This window comes from Melitaea cinxia, chromosome 27 (assembly GCF_905220565.1).
Source record: "Melitaea cinxia chromosome 27, ilMelCinx1.1, whole genome shotgun sequence".
Lineage (NCBI taxonomy): Eukaryota > Metazoa > Arthropoda > Insecta > Lepidoptera > Nymphalidae > Melitaea > Melitaea cinxia.
In genome coordinates this window covers 9,427,420-9,440,160 of record NC_059420.1, presented here as the reverse complement: position 1 = coordinate 9,440,160, position 12,741 = coordinate 9,427,420, and the positions used below count along the sequence as shown (strand labels likewise).

The 12,741-nt window shown below is 38.1% G+C and overlaps 2 protein-coding genes across 2 annotated transcripts; both read right to left on the bottom strand.

Moving 5' to 3' along the window:
* Positions 1-797: 797 nt before the first annotated feature.
* On the bottom strand, positions 798-2,091 carry LOC123667032 (protein ALP1-like). Its single transcript, XM_045601039.1, has one exon. It carries the CDS (start codon positions 1,818-1,820, stop codon positions 942-944), a length of 879 nt encoding a protein of 292 aa, XP_045456995.1. The 5' UTR covers positions 1,821-2,091; the 3' UTR covers positions 798-941.
* Positions 2,092-8,031: 5,940 nt separating this feature from the next.
* LOC123667052 (protein ALP1-like) lies at positions 8,032-10,651 on the bottom strand. Its single transcript, XM_045601052.1, has one exon. It carries the CDS (start codon positions 9,380-9,382, stop codon positions 8,543-8,545), a length of 840 nt encoding a protein of 279 aa, XP_045457008.1. The 5' UTR covers positions 9,383-10,651; the 3' UTR covers positions 8,032-8,542.
* Positions 10,652-12,741: the final 2,090 nt, after the last annotated feature.

Sequence of the window (12,741 nt, the reverse complement as noted above, 5' to 3'; positions counted from 1 at the left end):
TAAGTGCAAAAACGTACTTTGTATACATATTAGTTGACAATTCTCGCAGAGGAAGGGACGCCATCCGAGCTTAAGAGTTATGCGTGATTTCGAGGGTTTCCCTCGATTTCTCTGGGATCCCATCATCAAATCTTAGTTTCCTCATCATGGTACCACACTTAAGATGACTCCTTTCCAACAAAAAAGAATTATCAAAATAGGTTCATAAACGACGAAGTTCCATATATATATAGTTATATAGTTCGGCTTCGGTAACGGACTTTTATTTATCGAACATTAGCATTGTGATGTTCGTAATTTGTACGATACTATGTATCGCGGGACTTTACGCTATTTATAGGCTATACCAAAGGTGCCATTATTCGTGGATTCGTAATGAAGTTTAAAGCCGCAATTATACTTAGCCCGCGCCGCGTGTCGCAACGCGTGGGTAAGCTATCGGTTACATACATTTAGTACTGGAGTGATTACATTAGTCCCGTCCCGCGTGTCGCAGAGCCTGCTGACGCCACGCAGACCGAGCGATTTCGATCGGCGTGGGGTCGGTGGTGGGGGTTCTGACGCGTCAGCCCAGTCGGGTCTAGTGTAATAACGCGTGGGCACGCGCAGACAGCCGAGTGGCGACGTAGAACAGTGGACGTGTGTTTAAAAATGTCAGACGAATTAATTGAAGTCGTTAGAAACTATGAAATAATTTACAATCAAAAACACAAAGATTATAAAGACCAACTAAAAAGAAATTCGGCGTGGGAGGAAATATCTTTAAAAATAAAACTACCAGGTATGTAACTGTATTGTTTTTATTTTTTTTAAGTAGGTACCGACGATATTATTATGATAATTGTTGCTACTTCAGAATTTTTTTCGAAAATAAAGTACATAGGTGTTTAGAGTCTCTTGGGATTATGATGATGATTATGATATGATGAATGAGACACACTCTAGTCTATTCTGCCTTGTCTGATCATATCCATTTGCCACGGTACTTGTCCTTCTGGAGAAACAAAGTACTCTTTAAATTTTTCTCTAACAGCAATAGCGTCTTGACGGTAATTTCTTCCGACAATTTCAATATTAGCGAGACCGTCTTGAGAACTTTGACTTTCATTAGAATTTAGATAATTTTCTTCAATTTCTTGCGATTTTTCGGTACGCAAATAGTTATGAAGGGCACATGCAGCTTGTACGATTATGTCTGCCATATCCGGTTGTACTTGCATAGGTCCTTGAAAAATGCGAAACCTTGCTCTTAAAATTCCGAAAGCATTTTCTACAGTTCTTCGAGCACGTGATAAACGGTAATTAAATACTTTATTAGAATCATTGTTTACAAGCTTTGCTTTACTGTAGGGCTTTAAAAGGTACGTTTTTAAAGGAAATGCTGCATCAGCCACAATAGTATACGGCATAGGTTCAGAATTTTGATATATTGGAGTATTCTGTGGAACATTCAGTTGGTTCCGTTCGAACATTTTCCCCATCACGGAATTTTCGTATACACCACCATCACTGTTACGGCCATACGCCCCTACATCTATCATAACAAATTTATATTGAGCATCAACTAAAGCAAGCAATACGATTGAATGATCTTTTTTATAGTTGTAATAGGTTGATCCAGCATTTATTGGGCATATTATGTTTACATGCTTGCCATCCAATGCGCCAAGACAATTAGGAAAATGCCAATATGTTTGGAAATCTTTTGCAATCTCTTTCCATCTCTCTTCTGAAGGTTGTGGCATTACAATGGGTGCTAGATTTTTCCAAATAGCTTCGCATACTTCCTTGACTATATTTCTCACTGTGGTAAAACCCATACGATAACTGAATGCCACTGAACGAAAGGAGTTACCAGTGGCCAAAAACCTGTGAACAAAAAAAATATATAATTAAACAACAGATATAGTAAAAAGAAAAAATATAAAGTCAAGTACCTAATATTAAAGTTAACATAATAATACATGTTAACAAATTGTCTACCAATATTTTAAGGGATGATAGTGTTGAGAAATATGAACAACTTTTCAAAGGATCATAGATCGCTAAAATGATTTTGTACTAAGGCACTATGAACAACTAAATTTTAATTCCATATTTCGAACTATGTTCCATGGGAAATAGTTGTTTAATATAATAACACTATCAGCTCTTAAAGTAACGATTTTTGTTTCAGTTGGAGAATGCAAAGATAATTGGGCTAAATTACGCAACGCATACTGTAGTGCACTAAAACGACGAAAAACTAAATCTGGGCAAGCGGCAACGCAAGGGACTCCATGGAAATACGAAGATCAAATGGGTTTTTTACGTCCATACATGGAAATGAGAAACACTAAGACTAATTTGATACCGCCATCATCTCCGTCGACATCTGCAGAGACCATCACATCGGAATTACCTGCAGAAAGTCCTGAAGTTCCTGAAAGTCCGTCTGATTTCAGAAGTGATTCACAACAAAGCAACTTAAGTTCATATTCTCAAAGGAGCCCATCTTTGAAGAGAAAACCTGATTTAGCCGACATTTACGATATGATGAAGACACAGCATAGTCTGAGGCAACAAAAACAACAGTCAAAACTGGACTTGGATGAAACAGACATGTTTTTCTTAAGTATGAGCAAAGCAGTCAAAGCACTACCGAAATTAGACCAAACAAAAATTAAATTAGATTTACATATGGCTATTTCTCAGGCTGAAATTCGTAACATTGAAATGGAACGTGTAGTAAAGACACCGCTTAGAATAGTTTCTCAAACGGTAGTTCCGCCAAGTAACCAGCCTCTCCCAGAGCCATCCAGAGTCTACTACTATCATAATTCACCTACAGAAATAAAGGAGTTTTCACCTGAATTTCAGTCCATACTCGATCCTGAGGCTCAAAATTCAAATTCTACCGGAGAAGAAAACTTGTCCACTTATTACAGCGGTGTAACTTTTGATTGAGCACCGTACTTGAATGATTAATATAATAGTTTCGTACTTGTTAAAATTAAAATTGTTGATTTTTAATACAAAATAAAAATTACCTCAAACAAACTGCTAGCCTTTCTTTTGTTCCAATGGGTCGGCGAAGTCTGGTATGAATCTTTTTAATATCTTGTTCAATTAAAGAATGTATGTAATTGAATTGTTGTTTTGTCATCCTGAAGTACTGTTGAAATTTAATTTCATCGCTTTTTAGTTCTTGCACCAACAAATGATATTCACTTCGGCTTCCTCTTGAAGTATTTATTGGATGTACCCAATATCTCCTTTTCTTTCTTTCCTTTTTGAGTAAGCTTAACATGAGCAGGTATGCTACATTTTCTTCAAAATCCGTATCCGAGTCTGAAGAAAACATTGTAGACGTTTACTCCAAAGGCCTCCACTGTACTGACTGAGACGAATTTTCGTCAGGGCGCGTGGCGACACGACACGTAAATGTAATAACCCGCCGTTGCGTCAGGCAGCGTGGCGACACGCGGCGCGGGCTAAGTATAATTGCGGCGTTAGCCCAAAACCTCAGAAGGTCATTCCGACGATTCACGCCGGAGAAGCGCGTTCGCTACGCGTGCCGCCAGCAAAACCAGGAGCCCGAGGACCACCGCCAAGAAGCCGGTTTGAGGGTCCCGAGCAGTAAGTGATTTGTGATTGATATCGTAAAAACCAAAAGGCATTCAGTGAAAAGTACAGTGAAGAGTGTTCTATCGTTCTCATCATCTGTATGTGTATAATGTGTAGTTATTTATGCCGCTTTTACTATGTTATTTATATATGTGTATTGCTAAGTGTTAGTTAACTGTGTCTCAATATCAAAATTCTCTTAACACGCTCAGCGCCAAGCCTATTTTACAAATTTCTTCCATTTTGGGACAATTCTATTTTAGCTTTTTTTATCTTCATAAAGTTATCCTAACACAAAAAAAAATGTTATCCCCCTTTTTCTTACCCCTTTTTTTCTTGTTTATCATTTTGATACACATGGCCTGTGAAATCCGTTGGAGTAGACGGGTCCTAGAGTGGAGACCGCGTCTTGGCAAACGCAGTGTGGGACGTCCTCCGGCCCGTTGGACCGACGATATACGTAAGATTGCCGGTGTCGGCTGGATGAGGATTGCGGAAGACCGGGATGTCTGGCGCGAACTTGGGGAGGCCTATGTCCAGCAGTGGACTGCGATGGGCTGAAGTGAGTGGCCTGTGAAATAATTTTTATACGTCACCTATTTCCCAGGCCATGTGTATCAGAAAAGATACTTTTATCTATAACATGTATTTTCTTTCTTTTCCAGATTTATAAATTAAATATTCGGGAAGAAGACGGGAATTCAGGAAAACCATTTTACTATATTGGTTTACCTAAATTCCCTTTTTTATTGTTACAGAGTGCATAGACTATAAAGTTTGTATTGTGTATAATAACTACGTGTTGTGAAAAAAAAACAGTGATGGATTATAGTAGCGATGACTCCGTTGAAGATCCGGACTTTGATTCTGGAGAGTCTCAAGACGAGGATTCAGACACTGACAGTGACACCACCTATAGCCTGCCTTTATCGTCCAGGCGAATTTCAACGTTCCAGGAAGAAGATCTGCCACCACTTCCTGAAGTACAGAGACGTCGATCTAGAAGAGTGGCACCTGATTTACCTGCTAATGACATGCCAAGTACATCTAGCAGCACAGCTGACACGACAACTGAATGGTTGAAAGCGAAATTAGTAAACATTACATGGGAACTTGCGACTGAGGATGATCCACCCGCTATTGCATATACTGTTCCCACTTCTGGAATTGTAACATAGTAAAAATATGGTGCATAGCGACATCTGGTTCTAACGGCAGTATTACTATAGATCCTGGTATTGAGGTTTATCTAGCGAAGCTTGCGGGCTCACTAGATGGCGTGCTTGGAGAGTTGCTATGTATTTGCACGGTTTTGTTTTTACATCGTTTCATATTTAAATATTTATTTAATTGCTTAGGGTTTTTGTCTAAATAGTTTTTTATAAATAATAAAAAATATATATATTTATATAGCCTTCTTTCGGTTTGCTGTAATGGATAAATTTTTAATTTTGAGTGGCAACACTGCCAGGTTGAAGGATTTTCGCTTCGACCATGATTGGGAATGGCGAGGGAAAGATTTCACGTTTTCGTGTTTTTTTGGCCAGGTTCGCCTGTATTATAAAATTATGTCTCTGAAGTAGAAGAATAATTTTTTTTTTTATCTCAACAATAATGGTGATAATGGTGAGTTTGATAGGAATGTCAATATGTACTAACTAGGTTCGTAAATTTATGTGATCAACTAGTAGCAGAATTTGTCACAAACCAAGACCCACCCAATGGACTTTCCGAGATTGCTCTTATAAATGGAATATAAAAAAAAGTAACTGGCGCCGCGGCCTGATTGATCAATTCGAACGGAATCCCAGCAAATTGGGCGGGCATTCGAAAATCTCTCGTCAATAACTTCTCTGATCAGCGCGACGAAACCGCATTATATCGTGATTTAGCTTTACTATTACAGGGGTCCGATGGCCCTCAGGAATTCTAGGAAAAATGTCAAAACTTATTTAGTACAATAATGACCTAAGTTTCACTGCACGAAAATGTAGAAACTACAATACAAGCAAAAAGGATCTTTATAAGAAATTAACCCTACAAGCTTCTGTACGTGGTTTTAGAGACCCACTAGGTTCACGAATTAGGTGTATGCGACCGGAGAGTATCGAGAAAGCTTTAGAGTTCGTCCACGAGGAACAATACGTCGTATATTTACAGCATCGTAATAGCCAATTATAGTTGGCGTCATGTAAAAAGAACGCTGGCCTTGAAGCTGCGCAGAAGCGATTTATCGGTCTATTTGGTGGTATGGGGTAGGGGACGGAAGTGTTTATCACGTGTCGCATGCTTGCTATTGGTTGGACAGTTCGACGTCGACTCAAAATATAATCGTGCACAAAAGTTTTAAATTACGAAATAGTTTTACATAGAGAAGTGGGAAAAATATTTATAATATATAATTCGCGTCATGTAAAAAGAACGCTGGTTGTCAAAATGCGCAAAGGCGATTTACAGTGTTGCCAACTCTTGAAAAAACTTTTTTATACTGTCCATTTTTTGGAACAGTCTTATTTTGTAAACAAAACACTGTCAATCGTAATTCACGTTTTTTCCGCATTTATCAACACATTAGCATACGGACACTTGTAAAACTCTATTTACTATTTATTTCACTAAAAACAAATATCAATTTATCATTTTAAACACATAAAAACTATTAAGATACGAATATCGAGAGTACAGATAATGAATATTTTTGAATACGACATTTCAATATCTAAAAAAATTGTTATAGCTTTTGTTTAAAAAAAAAAATTATAATTTTGCACAGTGACAATTATTATACTTATTTAGTCCGAATTATTCGCACTGGTATTTCTAGTATTTTTTATTGTACCTACCAATAACCATTATACGAAGCCGCGAGTGAAAGCCTAATTAAAAAATAAAACAGTAGTACTTTTGAGCACGAGTATGCCCATGCGCAAACGCACCCCCTCCAGTTTTTTTCAGCGTTCTTTTACATGACGCGAATTATACCTGATAAGAAAACAACACCGATACATCAAATGTCGCCTCAAAAACCCGTAATAAGTTATAGCATACCGCAGTTTAAGCCATTCAGTTTTAATATGCCCGGGCCATCTAAGAACTCGTTCGTACAACTAATGGATCCGCAAGGCGTCGATCCACAATGGCGACCTAATTTTAATAATCAAAACCCGGCGGATCCAACACGTACTCAATAAATACTTCACGCTGCTCTTCCTAATTATAATCCGAACAATGCATTCACATTTACACCGCGTAGCGCTGCATCCCAATTTGGTTATCAACATTTAAAGCCTATGACTGGTGTTAGCCATTTTGTACTGAAATAATTACCAACTAGTAGTGCGCTAAGAGATGACTGGAATAAATCAGGTAACCCTCGTCATAGCAATTCCATCAAAAATAATCAAGTAAATTTTAATGATTGCACTATTATGATTATAGCGATTATTGGAACGAAGTTCCTTACGGCAGGCTTGACATTTGGCTGGGCGACCGAACTGAAAAAAAGTGATACTAAAACCGTAAGAAAAATATATAACGGAAGTGACGTAATATCAGTCACACGACTGTATAATATGACGTTTGTAAAACTAAAATATTAGGTACTAGTAAACTTTTTTTGAATTATTTATGTAATTTTATACTGTCGACAAAAATAAATAATAAAGACATGTTTTTTTTATATTTCATTTAGTAGTTTGAATTATTATTATTGTGTTTGGGCCATTTTCGCTGTTTCCTTCCGGTTGGCGGAAATGCTTTTGACGTACGAGGAAGCACGACCCTTGTTGTTGTCTATGCTCGTGCGCGCATCGGCCGTGCCCTTTAATCGACCGATATTTTGCGACGTGGGTGGACGTAATCTGTTTTTATAATAGCCGCTAAGGTGTGACCATAAGTTCGCGTGTGACCTTAGTACGGCCGCTGAATTATTTTTACCGCTGCAGCAGAGTTTAGCATTGGTGCACCCGACCCTTGTGAATCCCAGGCGCCTGGAACGCGCAGAGAAGAAGACACACAGGTGAGTGCTTTCCCTTTTGCGTTAGCGTTCCTGCACACGATGCCGTCACCGCGCCGTCGCCGCGCCGACGCCGCGCAATTACACTGTAGATACGAGTCGCGCGAAGCCCGCCACCGCGTCGCCGCCGCGCCGCCACCGCGCGCGTTCCCCTCCCTCCTTGTTTGTTTGATTCATTCCATTACCGGCCGCGTCGTGCACGTGCGTGAACTTGTTAATTAATTACCATGGATAGTTTTGATTACGAAACGTTTATAAGTTTAGTGGAGGACAGAGAAGTGTTATGGGACAAAACTTTGGAAATATATAAAGACAAGCGTAAAAGTTTAAAAGCTTGGTTTGAGATCTGCCATATAATGAATGAGAACTTTGCAGACCTACCCGATACGGAGAAAAATAAATACGGTAAGTATCTTTTTACAAAATTTTATTTATTCTTGTTAATGTATTTCTATCTAGTGAGGCCAAACGAAAAAATATATAAGTAGCTGACTTAAAGGAAGTTTGGGACAAGACACGATCAGTATGTTTTTTATTTAAATCGTAATGCAACAGTGTATTATATAGTGTGTGGATAGTATATCTCGTAAGCAATTTCGTGTGGTAGGTACCTACATTAAACAAGCAATCACTTGCTACTAGTAGTTAGTGATGGGACTCGAGCCGTGTTTCACTCGAGTTACTCGAGTAGTTTTGTTTTTACTCCCACTCGAGTCATATTTTTGATGACTCGGATTACGTGTGACTCGAATGATTCACTCGAAAAAAAAAATACTCGAGTCTCATCTTTACTCGAGTGACACTCGAGTAAATCGGTTTTCACTGGCGAGTGACTTGAGTGAAAAAAAGTCACTCGAGTCCCATCACTACTAGTAGTAGCTTGAGTATTCCCGCTAGATAGAAACATGTTTCGCATACATATTAACAATAATTATTTTGCCATGGTACACTGCCATATTCAGAATTAAAATACTCCTTATATTTGTCACGTATTTCATTAGCTGTTGTAGGAACCATTTCTGTTGAATCAAATGGCAAAAACTCCTCTAATTCACACCCGCTTAGAGATTCTTGGACCCCTTTTACGCCCTCCTCTTTGTGTATAAAATTTTGCAGTAAACAACAAGCTTTCACAACATCAACAGCCAAATCCAATGACACATTTAAAGGTCGATGAAAAATTCGCCACTTATTGGCCAGTATCCCAAAGGTGCATTCTACATATCGTCTCGCTCTTGTTAACCGATAATTAAAAACGGATTTTTCTGCATCAAGCATTTGACTATTATATGGGCGCAGTAAATTCTGATGTAATGCAAATGCTTCATCACCTACGAATACATATGGCAAGGCAATGTTGGTATTAGGTAAGGAAGTAGGTCCTGGCAAGTTCAAAGTATTGTTAATCATGTTGTGCCAGAAAGCTGTGTCTTTAAAAACACCTGAATCACAATCCTTTCCATAAGCACCGACACTGATATAAATAAAGTTGTAGTCACTATCGGCGACTGCCATTAATAGAATCGAGAAGTAATGTTTGTAGTTCAAAAACATCGATCCACTTTTATTTGGTTTTATTACTCTGATGTGCTTTCCATCTACAGCACCGACACAATGAGGGAAATTAGCAGACACTTCAAATTTATTTGCTATTTCTAGCCAATCGTTTATACATGGCATTTTCATATATTTTGGGTAAAGTTCAGACCATATTAGAGAACACACTTCTCGTATGATTACGCTTAAAGTTGATTTTCCCATTCTAAAACGATATTCAAGATCGGCTAATGAAGTTCCGGTTGCTAAATACCTGCAATCGAAAAAAACATTACAATAATAAAATGGATTATTAATATTAATTATTTCAGGTAAACTAATATCTCAGAAATGGAAGAATATAAGGGATGCGTGGATGAAATGCGACAAAAAGATACGTGAATCGAAATCTGGATCAGGTGCAAAACCAGTACATAAATATCAATATTATGATAATTTACAATTTTTGAAAAAAATTACCCCACAGCCAACCCAATCTGGATCAAACATGCCGGAAGAAAACAAATCTGAAGTTACTAATGTCAACAAAAGAAAGAAAAACGAAGAATTAAATCCTGTAGATAAGAAAATGATTAAGTTTATGGAAACGTTAGAAAAAGATGACGATAGTAGAATGATGTCTTTTTTTAAAGGTATAGCTCCTACCGTGGAACGCTTCAAAGACGAAGATATTGTTGAATTCCAGTACCAAGTATTGAATATTATAAGAAATATCCAATATAAAAATAGTTATAGCGCTCCACATCATTCACGCACAGCAGGCGCAATGGACACCCCGGCACACTACGGTTACAATACTAATGCTGGACCCAGTACGAGAGTTCAATCACAGGCTTCGAATTATAGCATTGAAAACGATTCATTACAAAGCATTCCAAGTCCATCTACTTCAAGCTTGATTGATTTTGATTTTTCTACATTACATCAGAATAATTAAATATATATTATATTTATTTTATTTACCTCAATGTAACAACCAATCTCTCCTTAGCAGATATACTTGCTCGCATATTTGTATTTGTGTGTTGCAGTTTATTCTTAAATAAATCTAATAATTTATCAAATGTCTTGTAATTCATTCGAAAATAATCACAAAATTTGGCCTCGTCTTTTCGGAGATCTTCGTAAAGTGTATGAAATTCACCAAATTGCTCCCGTGCCGACAGCATAGGATGAACCCACAACTTTCTAACTCGACGTTCTTTTTGCCATTTTCTATACATATAGTAGGCAAGCACAAATTTCTTTTTTTTCATTATATAAGACATGTTTGCGTCACGTGCGATCTCGCGGCGTGCACGTTCGTACGCGGCCGGTAATGGAATGAATCAAACAAACAAGGAGTTAGGGGAACGCGCGCGGTGGCGGCGCGGCGGCGACGCGGTGGCGGGCTTCGCGCGACTCGTATCTACAGTGTAATTGCGCGGCGTCGGCGCGGCGACGGCGCGGTGACGGCATCGTGTGCAGGAACGCTTAGGGCATTGATGCCGACGCACGGTGTGTCGTTTAGCTAAGCTAGGTGGACAAAATTCATGACACGATTTCTAGGAAATAACATTGAAATAATAATAAAGACACTTCAAATCACACGATTCCAGTATTTTTTTTGATTTAAAATTCCAGAGTGATGAGTCATAGGGGTTGGAATTCGTAGTAAGCCGTAAGTTCAAGTGCATTACATAAGTCAGTCGCATTCTCGCTATACTTTCGTTAATACGTTTTTGTGATTGCTTTTAATTTTGTAGAAGTTTGTTGTGATGGATTTTATTTTCGAGGGTAAGTACTATATTCTTTCGTATAAATTAAGTTCAATATCGTCTACATTTATGCTATATAATTTTTTGAAAAATAATGAAAATTTTGCATTATTTTTTCTTTGTTTTCTAACTTTAAACGATCCGGAGAGGCATGTTCCCGCTTGTTTCCAGGCTAAATTTTAGATATATTATACGACTAACCTTTATCTTTATAGTGTAGTTTATTTTAGTCAGCACACTAGAGTACAACATATTTTTTTTAATTTTTTTTCAGAAAAGGTCCATTCTGTTTCAAGAAAGGATTTTTTTGAAGAGTGGCTGAAGCACACGAAAGATGAAAGAAACTCGCGTCTTTTTGAATTTATTTCACAAAGATTTAACTTTGGTGATATCTCCGAAGACTGTCAGAGAGAAATAAAAATAAAAATAGCCAGTTTCTCGAACAAAATTGCTGCCAAATGGTTGGCCGCAGGAAAGTCAATGGAGCGATTTTTAAATTCAAATGAAAGTTGGATAAATGCTGAGGACATAGAGTTTAGCATACGCACTATCCAGCCAAGACCGTCTACATCATTTCAAGATGTGAGTCCAGCCGGAAGGCCTCGAAAAGACTTTGAGGATTCATCATTTAAGACGAAGAAACGTAGAGTTGAGGATCTCGTACATTCGCGAAGTGTCGGTGAATTGGTGACGGCTGCAGAAGTAGCTGTGCGCTCTACTGGGCAAAGAAACGTTGCTAATGTGATAAGAGACATCGGTGAAAGCACTGAAAATATTAATTTAATTAAATATCGCAAACCAGTGGAGTCAAGAAAGTTGAGTTGCAATGAGGCGTTAGCCTACTATATTGATGCTAAATCAACAACACATTCATATAAGCAGACAAGGAAGTGGTCTATGAAGGCAGGACATCATGTGTTTCCATCATACTATAGTTTACGTAAGTCAAAACAAGCCTGTTATCCTCCAGAGGAGCACATTGTTGTGACAGAAACTCGTGCTGAAATTAATATACAAGCATTATTAAATAAAACTGTTCAGCGCTTAATAGAAGCTCAGAGTGAAGTCATAAACAGTGTGCTCCCAACTAATTCGTCATTTACACTTGTGAGCAAATGGGGAGGTGATGGAAGTTCTGGTCATAGTACCTACAAACAGAGATTTGAGAACGACGAAGATACTGACGAATTTCTATTTGTTTTTTCATTAGTGCCCCTTAGATTGCATGATGGTCACAATATTATTTGGCAAAATCCTCGGCCATCATCCACCATCTATTGTCGCCCAATTAAATTCATATTCGCTAAGGAGACGACTGAATTAACTGTAAGAGAAACCAACGTACTGTTAGGAGACATTGACCATCTGTTTCCTACAGTCATTAACTTTGCTGATTCTCAAATCTCTGTTAAGCATGAACTTTTGTTGACAATGACGGATGGGAAGGTATGTAATGCCTTGACTGAAACACATTCGTCACAAAAATGTTACATATGTGGTGCTACACCAAAAATGATGAATGACGATAACAGGAATTTTGACAGCAAACAAGAACATTTTGGCTTTGGTTTGTCAACACTTCATGCTTGGATTCGTTGTTTCGAATGCTTGCTGCACATAAGTTATAAGCTCGATATAAAAAAATGGCAAGCTAGAAGCAACGAAGATAAGACTAGTGTGAAGTTGCGCTCAGAAGATATAAAACGTAAATTTAAAAGTGAAATGGGACTAATTGTAGACAAAACAAAGCCAGGATTCGGGTCCACGAATGATGGAAACACAGCTCGTCGGTTTTTTGGGAATCCC

Bases quoted from the DNA above. Each gene is read 5' to 3' on its own strand.
- LOC123667032 (XM_045601039.1), bottom strand. From the start codon at position 1,820: ATGGGTTTTACCACAGTGAGAAATATAGTCAAGGAAGTATGCGAAGCT.
- LOC123667052 (XM_045601052.1), bottom strand. From the start codon at position 9,382: ATGGGAAAATCAACTTTAAGCGTAATCATACGAGAAGTGTGTTCTCTA.